The sequence below is a fragment of the Carassius auratus genome, unplaced genomic scaffold, assembly GCF_003368295.1.
Source record: "Carassius auratus strain Wakin unplaced genomic scaffold, ASM336829v1 scaf_tig00024778, whole genome shotgun sequence".
NCBI lineage: Eukaryota > Metazoa > Chordata > Actinopteri > Cypriniformes > Cyprinidae > Carassius > Carassius auratus.
Window position 1 is genome coordinate 15,303 of NW_020525373.1, and position 27,737 is coordinate 43,039.

The 27,737-nt window shown below is 38.1% G+C and overlaps 1 protein-coding gene across 1 annotated transcript in view; it reads left to right on the forward strand.

The window, feature by feature from the left end:
* LOC113078239 (SH3 and multiple ankyrin repeat domains protein 3-like) overlaps positions 1-27,485 on the forward strand; it is a 40,296-nt gene extending 12,811 nt beyond the window's left edge. The window contains exons 5-11 of the mRNA XM_026250563.1: positions 5,600-5,936; positions 13,388-13,545; positions 14,021-14,134; positions 22,166-22,247; positions 25,800-25,882; positions 27,065-27,189; positions 27,438-27,485. Of these exons, the coding sequence (XP_026106348.1) occupies positions 5,600-5,936; positions 13,388-13,545; positions 14,021-14,134; positions 22,166-22,247; positions 25,800-25,882; positions 27,065-27,189; positions 27,438-27,485 (947 nt within the window). The remainder of the gene's footprint in view (positions 1-5,599; positions 5,937-13,387; positions 13,546-14,020; positions 14,135-22,165; positions 22,248-25,799; positions 25,883-27,064; positions 27,190-27,437) is intronic.
* The last annotated feature ends 252 nt before the right edge of the window (positions 27,486-27,737 follow it).

Genomic DNA, 27,737 nt, shown 5'->3' on the forward strand with positions numbered 1-27,737 from the left:
CTGATATTGCTTTTATAAGGTTTTGATTGAACAATCTTCAATAGTTGCACAGTTTGCCGTTGCGTCTAATGCGTCACTCAGGGAGGAGACAGGAACGGCTTGTTATTTTCGTGCACATAGTAGCAGGGGATCTGGTAATTATGTGTCACATGTTAGACCACAGCGGAGGGCACAGTGTCAGAGCTTTGATCTTCACAACTTCGAACCGATTGGGAAGGCTTTGCATTGGCGAAATCCATCGGATTTTGTTTGCTTATGTGCTGCATTCACCATACATATATGTTTAAAACATGGAATGTAGTTATGTATGTAAATGGATGTCCCATTTAATGCAACCCGGTGGTTGTCATGGTTCCCGGATCCACACAATAATTGGCTTAAGGGATGTGAGTTTGCCTTGTGTGCACTTGTCGCAGTTGAGAAGCCAAGGAGGTCTCGGAGCTTGGCTTATTATCGACTTACTTGTTAAAGCATGTGAAATGGCGCCGATTTCAAAGAGCACTCAAATATTGTGTGAATTATGGAAGAAATGCCTGTATATGTGCTCATGCAAATGCATGCACACACACTCACACACAGGCTCATATTGCATTCTGCCAGTCTATATTAGATATTGGGGCCACTGGGAAATATAATTCACCATCTTGAGTTTTAATCATGGTTTATAAACAAGGCCAAATTCAAAGCATGACAGAGTGATGGATTTCAGTTCACCACCCGAGTTCAAGCCTACGGCAGCTTCGATTAAATAGGTTAAGCTCTTTGGTTTGAGATACAGTTTCAAGTGCAATTTAATGATCAATTGATTTAATGAGACTGTGGATACCAGCTGCGGTGGTCGGCCCCTCTAAGGTCTGGAGGAATTGATTGTTACATAGAGTCTTTAATTGGGTGAAAATTAGCGTTGGTCTGGAAGGGGCGAAGGATTTGGAAATTGCTGACACACATAAGAAAGGATGTTTTCTTTATCAGGAAAGATGAATCAAAGCAACCGAAGCAAAGGCGATTGGCACTTTTTTTTAAGGTTGGGTGTTAACAGCATGAGCAGAAGAATGAGAAGAAAGCAAAAAGAAAGAGGAGGCTGTCCGTAGAGACGTAACTCACAGGGTTTGCTTTGGGTTATTTTAAAGCGGAGCTTGTTTTGTTTTGAAACATGGCCATATCAGAACCGCTCCCTGAAAACACATTCACAGCTCCCACTGGGAACCAGTTTGAAACGATTTTGCCGCTTATGGCGTTATTACTTGTGTGAGAGCTGAATTAGATGTGAGAAGATGTCCGTTTTATCATTTTGCTGGCTCATTAGACCACAGAGATGGAATTGAGATTTCTAATGATGCACACATTATGTTGGATTTATTGTTCTGCTCTGTCCATCCCTGCTATGTACAAGTCATCTAATCAGCGGTGTACATTTGAAGACGTACAGTGGGGTCCAGAAGTCATTAGACACTCTTGAAAATCTGGGATTTTGGGGGGATCTTTTGTTAATGCTGTCATTAATAAAGCAGTTCATGTATATTTTCATTAGAATATAAAGCAAAATGTAAAGATTTGGACTAGTGGGCTCAGACTTTGGGATCCCTCTGTATATTTATTAACTCTATATCCATATCTATGCTGACGACATCATAACCTGACACAGATTTTAATATGCAAGAGTTCTTTCCTTCCTTGTTTCCTCAAAGATCCCTTTTTTTCCTCATCTCATGCCAGAAAATGGGAGGAGGGGAAAAAGAGAGAGAGAGGGAAAGAGAGCTTGAGAGGCAATTGTGAATTGCTAGTGTGAAAGGACAGCCCACATACATGGGTAACAGGAGAATTCACAACCCGGCAACTTGCACTGACTAATTTAGACATCCATCCCTGGGTTGCTTAGCAACACTTGGTGGCTTGATTCCCATACAGCTGTTTCGGAGAGCCAACAAGGGTTAAAATCCCTAATCAATGACAACTTCTCATTGTCAAGTTAATTCAAGAGTCGTGATTGCATCTTTGGTGGGTGGTCGCCAGCAAATGTAAAAAACCCTTCTGATGATATCACCAGCCACTGATGGGCCGAAAATGACGGATTTTGGGGCAACTGTGTTGATCTCAGTACTTTGTGTCATAATGGTGCTGATTTGAATCAGATTATCCCAGCATGGTCTTGTCACACAGCTGATTCAACAACACACTCCAATCAGTCTTCTTCCTTGTCTACCTAGAGGAAACCAAACAGTGGGAGGCTTGGACTGATAGTACAGTGAATGATTTGGTGGCGGGGAGAGAGTGATGTAGAGGAAGAGAGATAGAGAGAGGAAAGGGGGCGGGGCGAAACGGAAAGAAACTGAGGCCGAGCGAGAGAGTTAGTGTGTATGTATGTGTGTCAGCGAGAGAGAGAGAGATAGAGCGAAGAAACGTGCGAGGCTTGTGCACACTGCTGTTTCCTCTCGCAGTCACAGACGGCATCATGTGGAGCGGGCACTGTCACCACAGTGCTTGCCTTCTCCGTAACCCTCTCTGTTGTGCTTTACTGACCGAGGAACCCCAGTCCAGGAGAACCTGACCTTCTGTTTCCAAGTTCCTCAAGGCGAAACGGACATTCCGAGGGAGTTATTAAGCAATAAACTCAGAGGAGATATGAAGTCTTTACTGAATGCCTTCAAGAAAGAAGGTAAGAGGTGATCTTTTGGGGTTTTGAGAGCAGGGTCTGATATTGGGTGACTTCTGTTCCATGGGATTAGTGCTCAGAACTCCAGTGTTAGAGCTACACAGACCTTTTTTTTCTGTAAGGAAAAAAGTCTTTGAGTTCAATCGTATATTATGACGGATTATAACAAAAGTTGAATCTCGTGGGGCCAAGAGTGAATTAGTCTGAGTTGGAGAGAACATCACTTTGAGAGAGTCATTTCCTTCTGCAAGGAATTCAGTCAACTTCGTGCTGATGTATATACATATATATATATATTTTTTTTTTTTTTTTTCAAGCCTCCCATATATATATATATATATATATACAGTATATAGAATGTTGCAGTTGGAATGTTTCCACTTTGATTTCACTTGTTTGAAGGTTATTTTGCTGTTTCATCAACGTGTTCCGGCAGCCAATGTGCTTGTGATGTCATTGTCTTCAGTTGGTGCTGGAAATAAACCAGTTGGTGCCTATATAAAGCATGTCAGTTTTTTTTTCTTGTGACATTATCAGCGTTGGTTTCTTTTCATTGGCAGGTTTCATGTGGCATCTCCTGCCACATCAGTGGGGGCCTGGCAGATTTCTTCACGGTTTGTGGGGGTTGGGTTTGTACATTATTGCCATAATAACCCCCTAAAGTAGCCTTTATAATAATGAACAGGAGGATATGTATCTCTTAGACTGTTTGTCATAACCTGCCATGACAGTGAAGGTGATCTAACTGCTCCAGGTTGCCATTACATCAGCATATTAAATGAACAGCAGAGACTGATGTGTGTTTAGTGGCGCAATTCTTCTTTATGCTTCTCCTGGGTTATTTTTCAGAATATATTTATAGCGTTTGTCTCACCCAACAAGTGATATCTAGTTCATGTGTGAACTGTGTCTTTCAGTGGCCTAGTGTTTCTGAGAAACACGCTCCTTTGGATAAACGTCTTCTTGAACCACCTTTAACGTGGCAGCAGATAAGTAATTATAGAAATTCATCATGCATACAGTGCGAACAGTGAACTCAAGGGATTTCCCGATGCCTTAAGAAGGGGGGGGGGGGGGGTTGTGGAGATATATGCTTCATTTGGTCCTGAAATGTGTACATATCACCTTGGAACCAGAGAAGTTGGCTGCTGTGGGTGTATTTCTCTGGAGACCGGAGTGATCGGCATTGTCTTGTTGTTTAAGAAACAAAAAAACACTTCAGTTACTGTATTAAAGGAGTACTAAGATGTTACTTTGTTGATTTCCACAAGAAATGTATTTGACTCATCTCTCATCTCTCAGTTTGTAAAAAAAGAAGAAAAAAAAGCTTTTTAAAATTCTATTGGGCATTGAAGTTAAAGTTATAGCTGAAGTTGGCGTTTGTTTGCTCTTCTAGCAACACCAAACTGCTTGTTTTCAGACAGGTTTCCCAAACATTCTGCCATTGGTCGGCTAAAACAGATAGCTCCACCCCAAATTCTATTTGGTAGAGCCAGTGTCTCTATGTTGGCCTAATTTGGAATAAAAAAACAAAATGAACAAAAAAAAAAACACACAGTGTTAACAACTTACAAATATGTGTGCTTATCTCTGCGTATTATGCTGGAATAGAAGAAAGTACACTATTGTTCAAAAGTTTTTTAAATAATGAAAATTTTGATTCTGCAAGGTTAAATTTTTAGGTGCTGATGAATTGATGATCAAAAGACATTTATACATTTATAAAATATTTCTATTTCAAATTAATGTTCTTTTAAAACAGTTTTTATCTGTTCAGAAGAGTAAAACAGACAAAAGTATTCTTTCCACAAAAATATAAAAAAGAAGAAATGTTTCTTTAGCAGCAAATCAGCATATTATGATTTCTGAAGGATCCTTGGTGAATAAGAGACTTCTTTTAAAACATTAAAAAATTTTACCAACCCCAAACTTTTAAACGGGAGTGTATTTAACATTGACAAAACGGCAAACTTCAGCTTTAAAGATATGACACTCTTTCATGACACACTTAAGTACAGTAAGCCTGCTAACTTTTTATGTGATACCCTTAAGGATACCAATAAGTAATATATACTTTGTTTACATGGAGCAAACTTTACCCAGAGGAATTAAATGAGTAAATAGTAAAAAGTCTATCGACCTAGGAAAGTAATTTTACCTCAAAAAGGATGATCTGCTGTTTTTACATATCTACCAACAACCATTTTTTAATTAAACATTACATAAATAATTCATAGAATCCACCACTATTACGTCCCTAAATGATTTCAGTTTGCAAATACCGATTTTGTGGGTTTTTGTAAACTGAGGGGTGAGTTTAAGAAATGGTAAAACATAAGCTTCAAATTTTTACAACATTTATTAATCTATTGTTAATGTTAATATATAAATATACTTTAAAAGAAATCATGCTCTTTCATAATACAGCAAATATTGTAAGCGTATACAACTTGAAATTTGAAAATGCATTAGTATATAAAGAAATGATCCAAGTTAGTTAACTAGTTTTATTGAACATAATTGTACAGTGTTAACAAATTATTTAGCTAATTTAACCTGAATTTTCCCTTTGACTAGAATTTGTCTATGGATTTTGATGTGCAACATTGATTCATTTCTTACAGCGGATGAGATAAATTCAGCAGCAACAAATGGATTCATTAATTCAATAAATGAGCATCAAACTGGGTGATGAGCAGACAGCAGACAGTCTTTTATTGTGACAGAGTTCCTTGTATGTAATAAAAAGCTGAAGCACAGTCTAGCAGCTTGTACTTGAACACTTGTTACAGTGCTCTAATTATTGTCACTTTCAATGGAATGAAGGACACCTAAAAAAGCTGAACTACTTTAAATAAGACGGAGTAGTTGAAAGTCAACTTCACACTGTGTATAAACAGTCTTCGTTTTATTTAATAACTCTCTTTCTTTCTGTATCTCTCTCAGTGCCTTTCCGGGAGGCACCGGCAGGCACGGGTCGGAGCAGGCCACCGCAGCACCAGGGTAGGAGCACTCTCGCCGCCCCACGTGTGCTGCTCCGTTCCAACAGCGACAACAACCTGAACGTCAACAAGCTACCGCTGGACCGCTCTCGCTCGCCTTCTCCTGCCGCTTCCCCCCTGCGCAGCCTCTCGCCCCGCCACCCCCAGCAGATGCAGAACAGCCCCAATGGCACGGTGAAGACCATGGCCCGGGGGGGACGCTCCGCAAGAAGTCGTTCCCCTTCCCTGGGCCGTCTGGGGGAGGGAGACACACGGAGACAGACCCCTCAGCGCCACTGCAGGTGAGTTGCTGTCCCAGAAGGGAGTGATGGGACTTGAGGTGACTACTGTCTCCGTGTGTCTAGTTTTGAGTGGGTCCCTCATGTCCAGGCTGGAGTGTGTCCTTTTCTGTGAGGAAAAAGTTGTTTTTAGAGGCCTTATTTATGGCAAATCTGTGTTATTTTTAAAAGGCCATGTGTGGATGCAAATTGGTCAAGTTTTGGGAATTGGTCTATGGGATACGGACTGGACTGCAGAGATGCTTGTTTTTTCTGTTGCTTTTTGGAGTTTTCAGGTTATAAGATCCATAATTAAGTTTTAAAATTAAGCCAAATTCATAGCGAAATTCAAACATTTTGGCGTTCTTTAATGTAGCGTGAGTGATCGCTTTAGTGCCTCAGTTCAAGTGGCACATGACCCATTATATATTTTTCTTGACTTCTATAAGAAATAAACATGAATGAACATCAAAAGGTATGTTTCAATATGCAGCTTGATGAAATGTAATTGCTCATACATTGTTTCAAACGGCAGAAAACATGTAAAGCTTAAAAGCAATGACACGTAACAATCTTTCACCTCAGAATAACCATTCGTCGTCCATAAGCTCATTAGTCAGCTAGAAAAATAACCATAATAAGGAGGATTTTCTTAATGTATGCACTATATTGCATATTCACATTTTTACTTAACCTTTGTCTACATAAGATACTGTATAGCTCTCAAATTGGAAAAGACATTCCCACTTTAAGTGAACCTTTTTTCCCAGGACATATGCGAGATGGATTAAAATTATGATAAAAGCACTTAATTTTTTTTTTTTTTTTTTTTTTTTTTTTTTTTTTTTTTGGTGTTTCTTATATGAGCCAGTGGCTCCTTAATTGCTTTTTTTGTCTGGAGCCCTGATGACAGCAAATCAGAATTTTTGATCAAATCAGATGTGTATTTGTAACCATGGACCACAAAACCAGTGATAAGTGTCAATTTGTTTAATTTGAGATTTATACATAGTCTAAAAGCTGAATAAATAAGCTTTCCATTGATGATCCAAGGTTTATTAAGATCGGACAATATACAACTATTTGAGAATCTAGAATCTAAGGGTGCAAAAAATTTAAATACTGAGAAAATAACATTTAAAGTTGTTCAAATGAATTCTCAGCAATGCATATTACTAATCGAAAATTAAGTTTTGATATATTTATGGTAAGAAATTATCTAAATATCTTAATGGAACATGATCTTTACTTAATATCCTAATTATTTTTGGCGTAAAAGAAAAATCGATTATTTTGACCCATACAAAATTTATTTGGCTATTGATACAAATATACCCCAGCGACTTTAGACTTAAGGTTTTGTGGTCTAGGGTCACATTTACAGTATGTCTCAGATATGGACATTTTGAATAGCGATAAATAAAACAACTACTGAGAATATAGTTAAGCAGGATGTAAAACATGTACCATAATCATACATTCGTTAGGGAAAACCAGAAAAATATTCTACTGAGTGAGTATTTAATATGTAAACGTTGTTTTTAAGTGAACAGAGCTTCCCCTGGCGGCGTATTGAATAATGAATAAACTATTAATTTTTAAAGTGCATTGTATTAAGATAAAATAATATTTTGAAACCTCCTTTGGTTTCTTTTATGTAAGCATAAATTTTATATACGTTTGAAAAGGGTACATCTGAGAAATAATTTGTATTGCAAAAAAATATGAAATAATTTTTCTAGTTTTTACAAAAGTTTTGTTCTCTCACCCTCACGTTGTTTCAGATTTTTCATTTTTATACAAATCTATTCTATTGCTTCAGAACACGTGCTATTTATACAATACTTCTTATAGTGCCTTTGCTTCCTTTTTGACACTTAAAAGCCTCAATGTTATTAAAATGAATAGAGCAGCTGGGACATACTTCAACATTTCTCCTAATTTGATTCACAAAATAAATCAGATGATGACAAATAAATTTATAACGGCATATAGATAACTACAGTATGTGACTTTAGCATTGAATGGTACATATGAAACCCATGCGATTTGCTTATGGCCATGAAAAGAAACGGCGACAAATTTGGACATCTGTCTGAAAAACAACCTGAGCAGCCAGGGTTTGGTTGCATTTGCAATGCGATATGCACCTGATCCAGGATAAGGTTGGACAGATGCCCGGGCTGTCGTTTTTTTTTTAGCTTTGTGACTTTGGGTATAGAAGCGCAAAATACAAAGGTGCAATATGGAGACTTGGCAAACAATTAGGCCACAGTGAGAGGCAAGAATCTGCTCCGAAAGATAGAGAGCATGTGTGTGTGTGTGTCCATGCATACATATTTCCCTGTGAGTGAATGCATGCGTGGGTGCTTGTCATGTAGTGAAAGTTCAGCATGCACGTGTGCATGAGTGTGTGCGTCTCCGTGCATGCATGTGTGTCGGTGGGTGTGCGAATCTTGTCACTCAACAGGGGTTCTAGCGCGAGAGCAGACTCGGTACAGTAAGTGGGCCAGGCCAATTACTCACTTCCACTGCAAAAAACTCCTCTAATTAGATGTCATTTTAAAAAGGAAGAATTAACTCCTCTGGTATTTGACCCTGTTCTCCTCTCGTTTCTCATGCTGCAGCCTATATAGATTCATTTGTTGTGCTATACGTGTTTTACAATGGCATTTACACCGCTGATGTGGGCCAGCCTAAATAAAAACGGACAACAGCCGAAAACAAAGACTACACATCTGGTCTTTTGGCCCAAATATAGGGTCTTTGATTCCAGCTAGTGCCAGTGTCGAACCCGTGGAAATATCATTGGCTTCCGTGCCTGCATGTGCTGCTCAAATGGAACGCTATTCCTTAGTTACAGCAGCAGTTGCTATGGCTATGTCCGTATGTTGTGTGTACATGTGTGAGTGTGTCACTTTCGGTCGGTGTGTATGTGTCTTCTGGGGTATTAGATAATATGGCTGCTCTTCAGAGGCTCAGAATGGAACCAAAGCAGATGTAGTCAGTTGTAGCATCATATTGCCATTTGTCAACCGCTATAAACAAGGGAAATATGAGACACTCCATCTCATGCCAGTAAAGGTCATGTTGTAGATACAGCATGCCGCTTGTTTGGAGTTGTTTTGAAGATCTACCCGTGTAAACAAGTACTGTGGTATTTACGTTTTAAGATTTTTACATTTTGCCGTGACCATTACCACACTGTGATTTGGAAAGTGTCATTGTGAAGTTTTTATCTTTACTTTTTTGTCATTAAAGGGGGGGTGAAATGCTATTTCATGCATCCTGAGTTTTTTACACTGTTAAAGAGTTGGATTCCCATGCTAAACATGGACAAAGTTTCAAAAATTAAGTTGTACGTTTGAAGGAGTATTTTTGTTCCCAAAATACTCCTTCCGGTTTGTCACAAGTTTCGGAAAGTTTTTTTCGAGTATGGCTCTGTGTGACATTAGATGGAGCGGAATTTCCTTATATGGGTCCTGAGGCACGTCTGCCGGAAGAGCGCGCGCTCCCGTATAGCAGAGCACTGAGAGCACAACAGACATTCACTGATCAGAGCGAGAGCGTCACGAAATGTCACAAAAGGGGTGTGTTTTTGGTTGCCAGGGCAAGACAACCCTGCACAGATTACCAAAGAAAAAACAGCATTAAGGGACCAGTGGATGGAGTTCATTTTTACAGAGCATCAACGGAGTTGTGCAAGTGTTTGTGTTTGTTCCCTGCATTTCGAAGATGCTTGTTTTACAAACAAGGCCCAGTTTGACGACGGATTTGCGTATCGTTTATTTCTTAAGGATGATGCAATCCCTACGAAAAAGGGTCACGATCGTGTGTTGGAACGGCATGCGGTGAGTAAAACTGCTTAAAATATCTCTGCCTCCATGTTAGTGTGTCCGCGTCCCATGCCGGAGACCCGGGTTCGAGCCCCACTCGGAGCAAGTCGTTGCTGCTGCTGCTCTCGTTCAGTTTCAGCCTCGGGATCTGATTCTGGATCATAAATAAACGGCTGAATCTGACTGTTAGCCATGGCTTGTTTTGGATGATGTTTTTTTTTCCTCACGGTAATGTCACAACTTCCAAACGCTCTCAACGCAAAAGCTCACACGTCACGCCTCCAGCCGTGTTTTTCCGGGAAAAATCGGTACAGACTATCTTTCTCTTATGAATATAATAAAACTAAAGACTTTTGAGTTATGAAGGATGCAGTACTACTCTATAGGTACTCAAGATTAACAGGATATTGAGTGAAAACAAGCATTTCACCCCCCCTTTAAAAATGAACAACTCGTTCATAAAGAACCAAAAGTTCATAAAGTCTTAGTGTAATGGACAAGTTGAATAACACATCCTGTAGCTTTTAGCCTGCAACATGCTAATCAAGTAAACAATACACACAGCCAGACCCCGGTAAAATCACCAGTGTTTAATGAACTCCTGCAGAGGTAAATGAAGCCAGATTTAAAATGAGCTAAGTTTAACTCTATATAAACATAATTTCATTGTATGAATGCGCAGTTATGTGCTAGCCAAGCGTTTGCTATAGCAGCTAATCTGCCACTGTTGTCATATACTGGTTTCAAAATCTTAAAGATGATGAGACCTTATTTCCTTCAAGCTTGATTAAAAATAGACCTGTGGATGTGACTATACGTGCAGCGCTTGAACCGATTTCTAACACTTACTGGCCTTGTTTCCTTCCTCCCTGTTTTGCATAAATACCTCAGCCCACATTAACTCTTTTTTGCTGTTTTCCTCCAAAAATAAGATGCGAAGCGCAGCTTATGTAATTGTCTTTGGATGAAGCTGGATAAGAAAGCTTTCGCTGCTCGGTTTTGACAGCTAGTTACATTGGCAGACCGGTTGGCTGCCATAGGCGGTGCACTAAATGAGTAAGCCACTCATTTATGGTTTGCTGAAATATGCTTGTTTGTCTTCCAGCTGGTGTAGATTCTGTACGTAAAGCCATTTGAAAGTTAATCATTAGATATCAGCAAGCGATATAAGCAAAAAAAAAAAAGATTTTTCCTATATCTACAGTCGGTAGCAAGTTATATTTCTGGTATTTTTTATGCTTAAAATATGTTGTTGTTTTATGTTTTGTTTTTTCAGCACTTAAATCTGATTGGCTGAACAGATTTTCTGCAGTTTGTAGCTGAAAGTTAATTTCGCAGCACTGTGCGGCCGATTTTGTTTGCTCTTAAAATGTGGCACAGTGTGCTGTTTGGATCATATTTCATATGGTTATTTTGTCACAGCTGTTCCAGATTGTGTTGCCACTTTTTGGTATTCTCCATGTATCATCACAATTTTCGCACATTTTTCATTTTAAAGTAAGAAACCAAGTGTATCAGTTCAGGGCTGTTTAGTGCGTAAACACTTTGCTGGCTCCAAAAAAAGCACATCACATCTGTACCATCTTTGTCAAGCTTTATTACGTAAGAAGGCTTATCTGGGTGTGTTGACTTTGGGCGGTGACATTGAGAGGTTCTCAGTGGAGGCTTAAAAAAGCAGGAAGCACACAGAGGGCACATGTAGGTGCTTTGTCCCAATTTCACCTGCTCCTATACACTGAAGTCGCCAGATGCCACCGGGACCTTGAGAGGTTGTGAGGTAGGGCATGTCATGTGTGAACAGGAAGTTGCTTGTATGATGCCATACGATATTTATAACGACAGCTGTGTTTCATAATGCCAGAATTCAGGTTTGTGAACTCTATATTTTTCTTGATGGCCATTTTAACCCTGATTTGTTCAGCATTGTGTCTTTTTTTTAATATTTTTTTTTATTATATTTAAAGCATCTGAAATAGCTTTGCATTCGGCCATCTTTCTGCGTTTATATGTTAAACTGAAAGCAGAGAAATTAAGTATATGTGCCTCTGAGATTATGCATGTCATCTGAAAACTGGATGTTCTTTTGCAGTGAGAGTTCTTTTCAATGTTATTTTTAGGCCCATCGCGCCCTCATTAACACCTTCATTAACAACATCGTCGAGAATGTTCTTTGCTTGAGTCTTTAATGTCAGCATTTTTCTGGAGAACAAATTATTATTATTACTTTTTTTTGGATGGGGGCCATCTGCTCCCACTGAGTGGATGAAGTTACACTCCGAGTCACTTCAGGACAGGGCTCAGCTGCCATAAACTGGATGAGTTAATGATTCAGACTGGCCCAAGGCTACACTCAAAATTTCTGCTTGTAAAACACAAGTCCAGGAGCACATCTTGGCTTTAATGTCTATTTATGGTGTGTATCCAGCAGAGGGAGCCCTTATACTTTTAATAGCTGTGGTCTCGTAGTATGCTAGTGTACCATAGACATTGCCAGACTCTATTTTAGAGGACCTTTAGCTTTCTGCCTTCATCTAACCCCATTCAAAAATAAGCTTAGAGGTTTGAGAATATCTCAAAATATTTCTGTCTAAAACCTAACCTTAATAAACATTGTTTGCTTTTTTAATATTTAAAGAATATTCTTTTTTAACATTTACAGTTAGTCATTTAGCAGACACATTTATGCAATGCGACTTACAAATGATGACAATGGAAGCAATCAAAAACAACAAAAGAGCAATGATGTATAAGTACTATCACAAGTCTCAGTTAGCGTAACGCAGTACACATAGCAAGGGCTTTTAAATAATATAATAAATAAAAAGAAAACAGATAGACTACAAAAAGAATAGAGCAAGCTAGTGTTAGAGGTCTTTATTATAATTGTATAAAAAGTGAAAAGAAAATAGATTGAATAAAAAAAGATCAGAAAGTAGTTAAATGTATTAATTTTATTTTTTTAAAGAACAGAATTAGAATAGTTTGTGCTAAAGTTAGAGGGTCAAATAAAGATGGAAGAGATGTGTTTTAAGCCGATTCTTGAAGATGGCTAAGGACTCAGCTGCTAGGATTGAGTCATTGAGGTCATTCCACCAGGAGGGAACATTTAATTTAAAAGTCTGTAAAAGTGACTTTGTGCTTCTTTGGGATGGCACAATCAAGCGACGTTCACTTGCAGAATGCAAGTTTCTAGACGGCACATAAGTCTGAAGTAATGAATGTACTGTAGGTAAAGGGGTGCAGAGCCAGTGGTGGTTTTGTATGCAAACATCAATGCCTTGAATTTTATGCGAGCAGCTATTGGAAGCCAGTGCAAACTGATACAGAGCAGATACTGAACTGAACAGAGAGGTGTGACGTATATTCATATATATAATATGTAAATAATATTTTAATGTGCGTGTATGTGTGTAATATAACTATAATATAAATGTATTTAAGAAAAAAATATATCAGAAAAGGATAAATATGGCACATTATTGTTAGAATTTATAATATATTAAATCGACATCTGTGTGGTATTATATATACATATATATATGTGTGTGTGTGTGTGTGTGTGTGTGTGTGTATTGTATTGTATCATATTATAATTGTATTATTTTAATATTCAGATTTTGCTTCTTGAATTCCTACCAGTCCCCGTGCCAACAGGGATGTCTACTCTGGCATGGACACTCCAGGGTCCAAACGCAAGCTGTACAGTGCTGTTCCAGGAAGACACTACGTGGTGGTCAAGTCTTACCAACCACAGGGCGAGGGAGAAATCGCTTTGTATAAGAACGACAGGGTCAAAGGTACATGTATCTCATTTTATGATTTCAATTTAACTACTTAATTAAACCATATATTATTGTTAGTAAATACGGACATTTTGGAGTGTGTGCACCAAATGCATGGAAAAATGCATGGAAAAGCTGGTTTGTAGCAGGGAGTGCAGTTTCTCCTGCCATATGGAGAGCAAGAATTCACAGATTCTGCCCTTCGGCACCAGGCGATGCCTGGCCAGAGCTAGCAACACTTTACAAACAGAAAGAGATGAACTAGAGAGGTTTCAGTGGATAAAGAGGGAAGACTTCACTGGGTAAAATCAGCATAGGCTTGTTAATTATTTGGCATGTGTAAATGTACAGTATACATCCATAGAGATGTTGTCAGAATGCCAAAAGAGCTGCATGTGTAACAGGTGTTTTGTATAGGACTGCACATGTAGTATGTAAATAATGAGAAGAGTGTTTTATATATATTTTTTGATGACTTTCTCGTACATAGTTCTCAGTATTGGGGAAGGAGGATTCTGGGAAGGCAGTGCCCGAGGGAATGTAGGCTGGTTCCCAGCAGAATGTGTGGAAGAGATCCCAAGCAAACCCAACGAGGACAGGCCATGTGAGTGTCTACACACAAACACACACTTTAAAACATGATATCATTCACTGTCATGCCAACTTGAAGGCAGAGTACACCGAAAATGACACTTCTGTCATTATTTACTCACCCACAACAGTGTTATTTTACTATCATTTTATTTTATGTAGTATATTGTGTAGGGATGTAACAATTCACTCAACTCATGAGGTGATACGATTCACGATACTGATTTCACAATACATTTGTTTTTGTTTTTTTTGCAAAATGAGATTTAAGACAAATTATAAATGAAAAGGTGTCCTTTTATTATTGCTTGAACAAAAATGCTGCACATTTCTTTGTGAAATTGAAGTATGTCAAATAACAAAACTAAATTGACATTTTAAAACAAACCCTGAATCAAATAAAGAAATAAGACCAAAAATGTCTTCATATAAAGGAATTAATGCTTTGCATGTGCTCTTTCAGTTCAATATTAGAGGCAATCACGATCTGAACAAAGATGCTGTATACATGCAAAATGAGCAGTTTTTTAATCAAAATTAGATTGTATAATTGCATTAGAGTTGTATAAATTGTAAACAAAAACAGACTTTAGTTTTGTGAATCTTTACTACATAAAACATCTGCACAAAACAAAAACAGCAGGCGTACTGATTGAGACTGCAAATTCACTCTCTGACAGCAGGTGGCACTAAAGGAACAGCAGTCATACTGTTTTTTTTTCTGACATGTTAGTGTTATTTCTTTAAGTTGCACTTAGTAATTACTGATGTGATCATTTTAAAGGGGTGTGATTCTTTTCTATACAAACTGTAAGTAACTTAACTGTTTCCACTTGCCCATTTAATGGCAGAGAATTGTGAATTTCACTTTTTTTTTACATGTTGTAAAATAATCCTATGCAACTTGTCCAATAATTTTAAGAAAACACAAGGCCTATATTATACATCTCAGAAGATTGTCAAAATGGCGGATCTTGAGTGAAAGTTAATAAGCCTACACCATGCATGTTCTTTCCTTTTTGTTTTTAATGTACACATAATATAATGATTTATATCTTAATTTACTTATTTTTTGACTTTCTGGGAGCGCTCAGGTGTAGGTTATGACAGCCATCAAACCCTGCCATACACAACTGATGCAAAGAGTAGTGAATTTTATGTCTACACAGAAGAAAGGCCTGTCTAGGCTCTATGCCAGTACGGGTTGTGTCGAGTTATTCGTTAATCTGGTTGGTTTGATGAGAAAAAGAAGAAATGTAGTTGCAATAAACGTGTTGAGAATGTGTATACTATGCGTGAAACTGAGGAAGAACTGCTGATGGCACATTTTGATGTTCGGCTGACCAATCAGCAAAAAAGAGTTTCGTTCCCGCCCACATGTAGAAATCGAATATTCAAGCTGGTTATTATTTCCACCCCTGAACGAAAAACTAAACATCAAGCTGAATTCCTGTTTTTCTTTTTGTTTTTGATTGACAGAATTTTCATGTATATTTCAGTAGACTTGAATGAGATTTCAGTGCTCCTGTGAAGGAGAAAATCAATGAATAATATATATATATATATATATATATATATATATATATATATATGTATTTTATTTTATTTTTTTTAATTATTATTCTTATGTCTGAATGGTTTTCACAATTATGGCTTCAGAAGAATTGCAATATATCACTTGAGTCAAATGGACTATATGGTACGTCTTATAATGTCTTATAATGTATTTCTGATTTTCAGAGCCTGACAGCCATTGGTTACAATTTACTTTTATTCTATGAAAAGGACCCAGCTCAAACACTCTGTTAAAAAAAAAAAATGTGTGTTGCACTCAACAAAAAAATCATACAAATTTAGAAAAACACAGGGATGAGTAAATGATGACAGAATATTTATTTTCGGTGAATTATCACAAATAAAGTGTACACTTCAAATTACACAATTGTTCAACATATTACAAGGTGAGGGGAAGAAACACTTTTTCCTATCCTCTTATTATGTCTTTTCACACTCTATTCTTCTCCAGCGCTCTGATAACCCGCAGAATATGTGAGGAGCCTTGCGGCGATAACAAGCTGTTAATTCAGTTAGTGTTCATTTGCAACTAGGCCACAAAGCACGCACGTCCACCTCTCAGATCAAATGGTTGCATTCATCCGTCAAACATCGGCGTGAATGAGCACCTGAGAATTTGATTTGTGCATTAGATCCAAACTGGACGGAGCCAAGGAATGTCATTAACAACAATCATAGCGTGACTCTAGAACAAATGTGTGTTAACATTTCTTTTTTGTTGTTGTTGTTGTAAGTGCAATCATTGGCTGTTGTGTAGCTTTGGTGTGTGCACTCAATGTTCGTTGTGCAAACTAGCAGAAGGGGCCAGGGGCAACATTCTGTTGAGAGTTGTTATTTTGGGCCAAATGAATGCCTTCCACATCAGTGCAGCTACTGTGTGTTTTTCAGCCCTGTATGTGTGTGTGGTGCAAGTTTCATAGAGGCGTCCAGATGTTTTCTTCATTGAAACACATCCAAACCTTTGTAACAGTCACCGTAAAAGGCTTTGCATTGCAAAACACTTGCATTGCATTTGACATATTGTAATTATCCAAATCCTGTTGTTAATCTACAATCGTGCTTAAGTTTAAAATCACCAACACAATTATCTGCTGTGGTCCAGATTGTTGGTTATAACCATGTACAGTAAGATAGCTATTGGCAGCTACACTAAACAAATGGAGAGCTGTGCACAACAGCATGTGGTGAGCAGAATGAAGGTTTGGTGAACAACAGCTGTCATTGGCCTGAGAGTCATTAGCCCATGTGACTCGGGGCGAGAGTCTGGCTGACTCAGCTCTCAGACTGTAAGATCTAAGTTCACCCGTCATGTGATGGAACATGACATTTGCCTTAAGGTTGTGCTGCAGCAGCACAGTAAGTGCTTCTGCATCTGTACGGCTAACCTAAATGCTGTTATTAAAGTGAAGTGTGTGATTTCAGAGCTGAATTGTAAAATTAAATAGTGTTCAAATAGTCTGTCTGCTATTGGTTCCACAAACAAGTAGCCCTGCCCCAAACTCCGTCTATTGAGCCAGTGTTGCTATGCTTAGTTGGTTTAAATTAAAGTTAGACTGTATAATTTTGAAATTTGAAGAAACTCTGAATTTTCTGACTACAGCTTTGTGAAACTATAATACACAAAACATATCTGCATCAAACAAAAACAGCAGATGGACTGAAGGAGAAGCAGATTCACTCTCTGACAGCAGGTGGCACTTATGGAACAGCAGCGATACATTGTTTCCTTTGTTACAGCTGTACTTTATTATGCATTATACAGAGGCAAGATGAGAAGAAAATGTATCTAAACTTTTCTGAAGACAGTCAGTTCCCCTCAGAAGTAAATTAATATAAACCCCCACCACCAAATGTATCACAAACAGTTTAAGATTTCAACCAATTTAAATCGTCACATATATATATATATTGGTTTTTAACCAGCTTGGGGTGTATTGTTAAACCTCTGATAGCAATGTTTTGAAAGTGCCAGAGTGTTTATACTTTTTAGGTTAATCGCTTAGTTGTCTTTGTTATACGAGAAAGTATTTAAGTAAAAGGGGATGCCTAATGCATGCATTCTGACTTATTTACACTGTTAAAGAGTTGGATTCTCATGCTAAACATGGCCAAAGATTCAAAAAGCAAGCTGGATGTATGATGGATGTTTTTTTTTTTTCATGGCCCTGTATGACATCATAAAGGGTGGAATTCCTTGTATGGGCATTTCTCATGAAAGAACGCATGAACACAGCAACCAGAATGACAGCAAGAGCATGCCCATTAGCATGCTTCATTCGGGTAACTGAAGTTGTTGGCACACTAAAGAAGTGTGCTTTTGGTTGTGATGGAAAGATAACCTTGTTCAGCTTTCCAAAGAACCCAGCATTAAGGGAACAGTGGACCCAGTTTCTTTAAAATGTTTTGAATGTTCAAATAATTCTTGCATAGTTTTTGAGAAAGCAAGTCAATAACAGTGGCTGGAATAAAGAAAGGAAAAATCTAGTTGCAGTAATGTCAAAAAAAAAAAAGTACTCATGATGATTTTATTTATTTATTTATTTTAAATAAACTTTTATACAATTTTCAAGAAAACTTTCAATTTTAAGTAAAGATCCTTAGGATAATTATTTTATTAATTGATTAACATTATTAACATTTTAAAAAAGTAAATATTCAAAAGTTTTTAAATATATTTTCCAAGGTAAAATGCTATTTAATTATGATTTCGACTTTTGTACATTTCAAAAATAACCTTGTCTTGTGGTTAAAAGGTCAGATTTTTTTTAGTAGACAGGCCCTGACAGACAGTCATAAAATTTTGCCGGGGTTCCTCCCTTTGATATCATTAAATAAATTAATAGACCAGGACAATAAATGCATGTCACGCCATTGACACAAATACATATTTTGTGACAAAACTGGATCTTTAGCTCGCATGATTTTATCCCTTATGTTACTTCCAATAATTTCGTTTTTTGCAACATATTTGATCAGTTTAAGTACATTTTAGCAGTAATCTGAGGTGAAAATGCAAGCTGTGTTTGGTATAAGCTTCACCTGAGGCATTTTGAATCTCATCCATGTTTGCTAGTGTTGCAAAAGAAGCAGGGCGGCAGTGTGAAAAGGTGAGAAATGCTATGTTGAGATGGGAGTCATTGGAAGTCTTGAAATCCATGACCGCTTCAGGTAAAGCGCTTTCGAATAGTTTTAAAGACCGCTGATTTATTTCCCATGGCGATGCTTTTAGCATTATTATAATACATTTTTTTGAAGATTGTTGCCCAAATCTGTCTTATTTTTAAGGGAATCCAACAACTAGCCAAGATGCATCGCACATGCTGCTTTGCTTGACAATCTAGTGTAGTGTTCAACATCGACTACAGTTAAATCCAGCATCGACTGGTTAGTAACAGCACAAGTATTCTGCTGAAGTCTCTTGAACCTTTCCGAGCAACACTCATGCACATTCCTGATTGATATATTTCCATGGAAACATGCTCTACACTGTACAAACCCTGTTGCTAAGGAGTGGGCCTTAGTAAGATTTTTTTTCCTCTTTTTGTGGCATCTTTTTTTTCTCTCTCTCTCACACACTCTCTCTCCCTCTCACAGCACTGAGAACAGAGCTTACATACCATCTTTTCCAATGCCACGGTTCTCTGTTCCATGTGTGTGGTGCTGATGGTCAGCTCTCACCTGAGCGCTCGAGGAGACGCGAGAGTTTTTGGAGATGGGAAGTTAGGCGTCAGGGCCTGAGGGATCGAGAAAAGTGGCAATCCCCCCTCAGGCAAGGAGAATTGAGTGTTTCTCGGATTGACTCGGGGGTGAACTAAAGGGAACCAATGGACGAGACTAGCAGATCTAGGAAGAAGGTTCATTTTGGAGGTATGTTGATTTGAGGATGTTGCAAACTGAGGAGTTTTGTGTTGAATTACGGATTTGTGCGGCCAATAATTGCATGGTTTGCTCTGCGCTCTTATTTGCAGTGTGGACAATTATATAGGAACGATTTCTATTGTCGATGAAATGTCAGTTGCAGTTGTTCATGCTGTAAAAATTAGTTTTTCTAAAAGGCAATTTTCTTGTGTTTTGAGTCTTTTCACTTGGTTTTTCAAGTAACCGTGCATTCTCATGACTTAGTGTCTCTTTGTGTCCGTTTCAGAGGCAGGCCTTGAACAGTTAATGCAAACAAATTGTAGTAACATATCCAAATGGTCTTGTGGTCATTTTGCAATCGAATTCAGTTCCCCGTCGTGTTTAAGCTTTGTCAAAGATGACAAATCAAATAAAGTTGAATTGTACTGAACTGAGTGAGAAACTGTGGTCAAGTCGTAGAGTTGTAAAACAAATTATTATAGTCATTACTTTTTTTTTCTCTCTCCAGTGGTGCGCTCTGACTCTCTGAAGTTTTGCATCCTTCAAGTCGTGCATCTTTGTGAATTTTATCAAGTGAACCACACAGCTAGTTACCCCTGGGGGTTTGAAATCTGGTGTTGTAGCAACTGTCATTGCTGCTTGCCCTCATGTCAAATAGACTTTTTTCCTCACACTGTCCACAGAGGAACAGCGCTTGTGTCAAGTACATGTGGCTCTGTGTGTATGTGCCAAAATGCTTTTCGTTGGAAAGACGACACAGCTGCTAGAAAACTGACAGGGTGTTCCATTAGGATGTGAGAAAGAGAACGAAAAAGAGATGGCACTTAATGTGGTGGCCATTTTATTCATCCAATTAATTATAATGTCTATATCTTTTGATACTAAATTCCTCTGTTCAGTTTTATGCATGAGAAGTCATGTATTGCTCAAAACTGCATAATGCACAACCTGGCAAAACACATTTATAAATGGCAATGTCAAGGCTTAGAGTGTGATGATTCACTTGCACACTCAAACGATTCAGTTTTGATTTACTCATTTGATGAGATGCATCATACGACATCCAGTCTGACCTCAATATTATTTGATTAATTTCCGTATAAATGGCAAAAATGAAAGCAAAATATAAGCTGTAGAGTGCTAAAAGCTTACTTTTCAGAATTCATTTTTGAAAGCCGATTTTAATGCTATTTTTGAATTTTAACATCCCTAGATGGGCGCGTTTTGATAAATCAGTTTGATCAACTAAAATATTAATTATACCGCATTTTTATATATTTGAAAGAACTGACAGATGGGGAGGACATCTCACATTAGCAGTCACAGGATAGAGCGGATGTCTCTGTAGAATTGCGCTGAATCTAAACCTCCTTTTTGTTTGAACATCAAAACGTTTCAGCTCACCAAAGAATTGAGCGTCTGTAACTTTAACAGCTAACCAGTGAGTAGGTTGGAAGGGGAAAGTGTTGAATCCCACGCAGCCTCCTGACTACTGATATCATCGTGTATCAACAGAACCGCAGAGGACAATTCAAATGGTGCAGTTTTCAGAAGCTGCAGCTTGCAGAACAAACTCCTTGAGAATCTCATTAATGGATAAATGTGTACACTGTTGCACAGGATCTGTATTATCACTAGTTGTGCCACTGTTAATGGGTGTCCTTCCTCTTCAAATATAATTTGCTGTCCTTACATAAGTGCACTTTTGGGGATGTGCTTAAAATTAAGGTGATTCGATTGAATTCAGATGTTAATCCAGTGGGTTTTTTTTATCCATTTGTACAAGTCTCCTGCAAACAGTTATTTTAGTGTCGTACAAACATTTTGGTGTATGAGCGACCTAGAACGCATGCCCCCTCGAAAGAACGAAAATGGAGCCGGATAGACGATTAATCTCTGCGACATAAAATATCTTCATTAGCTTTGTTGGCTCTTATCCTGGTTCCTTCCATAAAACACAGTCAATATTTGACCTGAGCTCTCCCAGAGGACTAGTCTAGTTTGGCTCCATTATGGGCCAAATGGTCCCTGTCTTCCAAAGAGCTTTTATTTGGTTGCAATTAAACAGGGAAGGTAGTATAGTTGGTGAATTCACTGTTATAAATTGTGGATTTATTTTTAACTCATGGCATGTGTTCAAGAAATGTGATTTTATTTCATTTTATTTATTTGTGTGTGTGTGTGTGTGTCATGCTGGTATAGTTTGTCAGTGACAATCTGCATGCCAAGGTTCTGTCTGGAGAAACTGTAAGCAGCTTTTGTTATTTAATATATATATATATTTTTTTCTAAAGCACAGTTGGTATCACGGTGGATAAATTATTAAATATGTTTAAAAAATGGCACCTGGGACCATGTGAAATATGGCACCGTAATACAAATTTGTGACTAGACCGCTTTTTTATGCAATTATGCAAAAATTATATTTTTATTATTTTTGCACCTTTCATATTCGGTGTGAAAGTGATGATAATGAAATGTAAATGTTAAAAGTTTGCTGAGTCAGTGCTTGAACACGGTCACGTTTTTAGGAAGAAACTTATGTTTTGTGTGAAAATATGAATAAAATTGGGCTGATCTAAAGTAAATGTCTGTGAATATGTCTTCACAGATGCCCGGGCAGACCGATCAGAGAGAAGGAAGCTCTTTCGACACTACACTGTGGGGTCTTATGACAGTTTTGATGCATCAAGGTATGAATTGACATTTTTCTAATCCTTCTGATCGTTTTTTTTTTTTTTTTTTTTTTTAAGTCTGTCGGGTTCAATACTTGATGGTAGTTTGAAATGGGCACTCTCTTGCGTACAGTTCGAAAACGGTTACCTAAGACGTAAAGAAATTGGCCAGGTTGTTTTTAAAATCCTAAATATATATATTTTATATGCATTTGCTTTACCTGTGATACTTTTTTTTCCCGGTTTCTTTGATGAATAAAAGTTAAAAAGAAGAGCATTTATTTAAGATAGAAATATTTTCCAAAAATATACACTACGGTTCAAAAGTTTGGGGTCAGTAAATTTGTATTCTTTCTCTTTTTGAAAGAAATTAACTTTTATTCAGCAAGGATGTGCTACATTGATAAGAAGTGATAGCAAAGCTTGATATTGTTAGAAAAGATTTAAATGTTGAATAAATGCTATTCTTTTTAAAACTTGTTATAAATCAAAGAATCCTGAAAAAAAGGCTTCTAAAACTAGAGTATTGGCTGATGGAAATTCAGCTTTTCATCACAGAAATAAATTCTATTTTAAAGTATATTCAAATAAAACCATTATTTTATATTGTAATAACATTTTGCAAGATTACTATTTTTTTCTGCATTTTAGATCAAATAAATGCAGTTTTGATGAGCATAATTTAAAATGTAAAAAAACATTACAAGTCTTATGGATCCCAAACTTTTGAGCGGTGGTGTAATTCCCTGGATTAATATAGTATAAGCAAAAAAAAAAAAACAAACTGAAAAGATTGATTAATCAGTTAAGGCCAGTGATAACTAATAAGTATACTTGTAAGTGCATCAAAGTATAGCACAATTCATCCATTTACCTGCACATTCTTTCACACATACCATCATTTCCCAAAACTTTGCAGCCCCTCTATGATTTAACACAAAGCGCCGCACAAGCACATTGTTATTCACTGGGGAAAAAAGGTTTGAAGTGTGTGAAAACTCTTTAAATGGTAAGTTATGTAACCAACACTCGAGCTTGGGGTCGTCACTGCGTGATGCAGACACTTTGATGGCATTTTAAAAATCAAACAAACACACACACACACACACACAAACGCTCTTTGACATTATGATGTCATAATATGTGGCTGTAAATCTGCACATTAGAAACTAATTTAGCTACAAATCATTGGTTCTCTGTGGAGTCTGGGAACCTTATTTTAAATAAGATTTTCAATAATGTTATTCATGTTTATTAGTAACATTATTTAAAGCTATTGAATTATAATAACCCTGTTATATAAGGGTAATATTATTTATTTTAAAAATAGTTTTGTTGTAGTATGAACTTTACACATTTGTTACAGGGTGTTAAAAGACAAAAAAGAGACAGATCCTCTTGCATCCGGCTACCATACTCCTACCCCGCTGACACACCCCTCGCTCGAGCTGGTTGTCATGGAGACAGAGAATCCATGGCAATGCAGTGCAGGCTACTTCCTGCTGCAGGGTGCTTGAGTGACAGCCGTACAGAAGGACACGGGTGCTTTTAGGTGAACCTGTCACAGATACACATAAGATAACTGCTAGTTGTGTCCGTCTCTTGCAGACACACTGCTTTTATTCTTTAGATATTATGAACTAACAATGGATTCCATTGTAAACTTTGTGGTAGGATAAATCCGAATAGATTTTGATCTGATTTAAGATGCATTATTTAGCTTCCGTTTAACAGCTAATCCATACCGGTGTGTAAATATCGCTGCGTGATGTACAGCGGTTTGAATGTCTGAAATGAGATCACACGCAGGTATAAGTGCATTATGAGCAAATAGTATTTCCTCCTTATAACAGGCCGGGATATTAATGACCTTGTTGCTCTGTGACATCGCCACAGTGTCCCCTTCAAAGCAGATTATGTTGCTATGACAACCATGCATCATTCCTCAGGAGTCAGCACTCTGCCTTTTGAGCTTGGAGCTCTTTCAATATTTCAATAAGTCTTTATCTCGTAGTTAAGACTATGAGGTAAGTCAGTCAGTCTTGTGATCACAGGTTAAGCCTATTTTATCAATATGCCAGCTACAGTTTTTATGGGATTATAAACACTTCAAGATCTTTTTGTGTGCATTTTATGCAGTTAAATTCAGCAAACTAGAGCTATGGTTTCATGACCTTCAGTGATTATTTTAGGGTTTGATTTGTTATTTGATCTAGGGACACTCTGTGAAATTTCACAGCTCTTTGTGAGAGCTACAGTTTGAGCAATTCGCTACCCATTAAGTACCCCTGCTTAATTTCCAGGACTGGATTTAATACTAAAAGATGGTAAGCCCTCTTATCCTTCAGGGAAAGAGAGATCATTTGTTTTTCAGTGCTATCATATTCAAATAGCATATATCTGGATATCTCCGGTGCCTTCTATGGTCAGTAATTGATGCTTTCTTGAGGCTAGTGTTTTGTGGAAGGATATTGATGGTGCTAGGCAGGAAGTAGGTCACAAAGATGTTTTGGTGTCATTCTGGACAGCCATTACCATAGTGTAACTAGAAATGGTCTCTGACAAATAAATACATTTTCTATCTGAAATGTAAATTAATAACTCGTATTGGATTTGAAAGACTTTTTTAGTGAATTTCTTCGACCCACGAATTAGATTTGATTTGTGTTTAAGAAATAGTTCACCTAAATGTGTGAATGAAAAGAAATGAAATTTAAAAAGATTTTCATTTAAAATATAGTTAGGACCATTTCCCCCCTAAAAGGTCTGTGACAAGCTATTAAGAAGTCTGTGTAAACAGTTTTTGGAATAATTGCATTTTATTATTTCTGATTAGTTGTTTATGTTCTGTTTACATTTTTCATTATCTCATCATTTGGTAACAGATAACAGAGGGTACTGAATGCGATTAGATTCATATTTCCACATAGGCCAATTTATTATTCATAAAGTACTAAAAGAATCGTAAATACGAGCGTTAAGTAACCGAGATCGTTAAGAGAAATCAGGATTGTTAAATTCTTTACGATTCTAATCAGTAATGGACACATCAAATTATTTTTAGTGGCGCGCTCATCCAAGGCCAGTGCGCGCGCGCACACACATTCTTCGTCTCTCTTTCGCACTCTCTCTCTTTCTCCGTGGCACTGTAAGCCGTCTCTCTCTCTCTCTCTCTCTCTCTCTCTCTCTCTCTCTCTCTCTCTCTCTCTCTCTCTCTCTCTCTCTCTCTCCCATAACCATTCCTCCAAGATTACCGCTCATGTTTTCCTCTGGTGATTTTCATACTTCATCTCGCGGATATGTCTCGCGCTTACGACATGCTCTCTCGCCGGCGACCGGTCTCTGCCTATCTTAACCGGTGTCACAGCTTCTTCTTCGACAGATAAAGCCGGCGGTGAGCTTTTTAAACGGTTACAACTCTCGTAACATCGCGCTCTTCGTCGTAAAAATGATTAATTCCGCTCAGCCGACGCCTGTCAGGATGAAGCATCACTCCGCGCGCGCGGCGGTGGCGATGATGAGGATGATAGGCTGTAATAACGGTCGTTATGCGCGGAATTTTCTCCACAGTGACTGCGTTATCAACGAAAAGACGGTCGTGCTGCAGAAGAAGGATAACGAGGGATTCGGGTTCGTGCTGAGAGGGGCGAAAGGTAGGAAAAAACACCGACTCCTCGTTGTGACCGCCGCCTCATCATAACTGCTCCTCACTTCATGCTTTACACCCTCGAGAATCAAACTGTGTTGGTCCTTCATTTCACGCTATTTCTTAACCCTCGCTCGTGTTGTCCTCTTTTACGTCATTTCTGTTGATTTCAAAGCGCGTCATTGCGCGCGCACTTGATTTCATGTGCCTGCGTGGTTGAGCTGCATGAATTGCATCCATGTCAACAACTTCTGGATTAATGCATCTCTTGGTGTCAGCGTGTCCATCACTTGACTGCGATGCATTTAAGTGGGCTTGTCAAATCTGTGAAGCGTGAACACGGACCCCCCACCCACTCCCTGCTCCATGTGCTTGGCTTGTGTTTGACTGCATTAGGGCTCTGCTGGCACTTTGTCTCAAGGGGTTCCTGAGTCTGACAGTCCAGATGTTTCTTAGTGTGGTTAAAGAGTTTAATTCACTCGCTTCAACAAACCTTTAACTATGCAATGTTTCCCCTATTAAGATAGACTACTAAATGTCTCCTCCCTACTGCAGCTGCAACGCTTTTCATTTATAGTGCACTACAGATCCCTTGAAGTTGCGAGTGGTGCACCGTGGCTGCTTTCTGCATCAGTTCTTGTGATGCCCCTCATTCTGTCAGGCTCCAGACCAGTGCTTCTCCCCACACTGTCAGCGGTGACATCCATGCATGCATTTCCTCTGGTTATATAAACGTCCCAACTCCTGCATTCATTTTTGATTTGGTTGCATGGATGCATTGCAGCTTGCACAGTGTATCATCAGAACAGATGCTCTTATCCATCCGTTTTCATAGGAATTGTATTTTTTATATATATATATATCATCGATGTAAAATCATGTTATTTTCAGCACGTTTTTGAGTAATAGCAAGCTTAAACATAGACTACAGAGGATTATAAATATGTATTTTAAATAATTATATATTTACATAAACAGTATATGTGTGTGTGTCTGTTTGCGTATATATATATATATATATATATATATATTATATATATATATATATATATATATATATATATATATAATTAGGTGTTTTGTCTTCATTAAGATGTTAATCTCGGCCCATAAAACTAGCACACTGTATTTTGATCTTTACGATCTCTTTCCTTTGGTTCTGTCTTCCCTGGCACGGCCTGGATTTAAGCGGATACTCCCATTGAGGAGTTCACTCCGACCCCGGCGTTCCCTGCCTTGCAGTATCTGGAGTCTGTGGATGAGGGAGGGGTGGCATGGAAAGCTGGCTTGCGGACTGGAGACTTCCTCATCGAGGTAAGAAATATGATTGGGTTTCCATAAGCTTATGGTTTGTTTTGGAAAGATGCAGAAGCCATTGCTTTGCTGAAGAGATGGAAAGGGCCCTGATCAGCTGGGAAGAGTGATGTCCAACACATGCAGGGAACTTCATCTAGAGCTTGCTGCTGAATCATTCACACGTTAGTACAAACAGGACAATGTTTATGCACCCTCTGAGCTTGTGAATATGAGGAAAGGTCATGGTTTCATCTTTAATGAGACAGAGGAGCTTAGAAACGCAGGAGATGAGCACTCCTGGAAAAAGCTTTTGAACGCACAGAGGTCTGTCCTGTGCCGAAACTCAGTTTTTCCAATGTCTCTGGAGATCTTTAGTCTATAGGATGCATTTAAATGGCTAACCTTTGGCATATGCAGTCTAGCTTATCTTTTTTTAATTCTTCCTTTTAATGAATGAGGGTGTAACCTAGATACTCTGAATTCATTTGGAAGTTGAAAATGTCAGGCCGCTAATCACCCATCATAACTCTTAGAAGTTGGGCTTTGGGTTTGATAGTTGTCTTGAG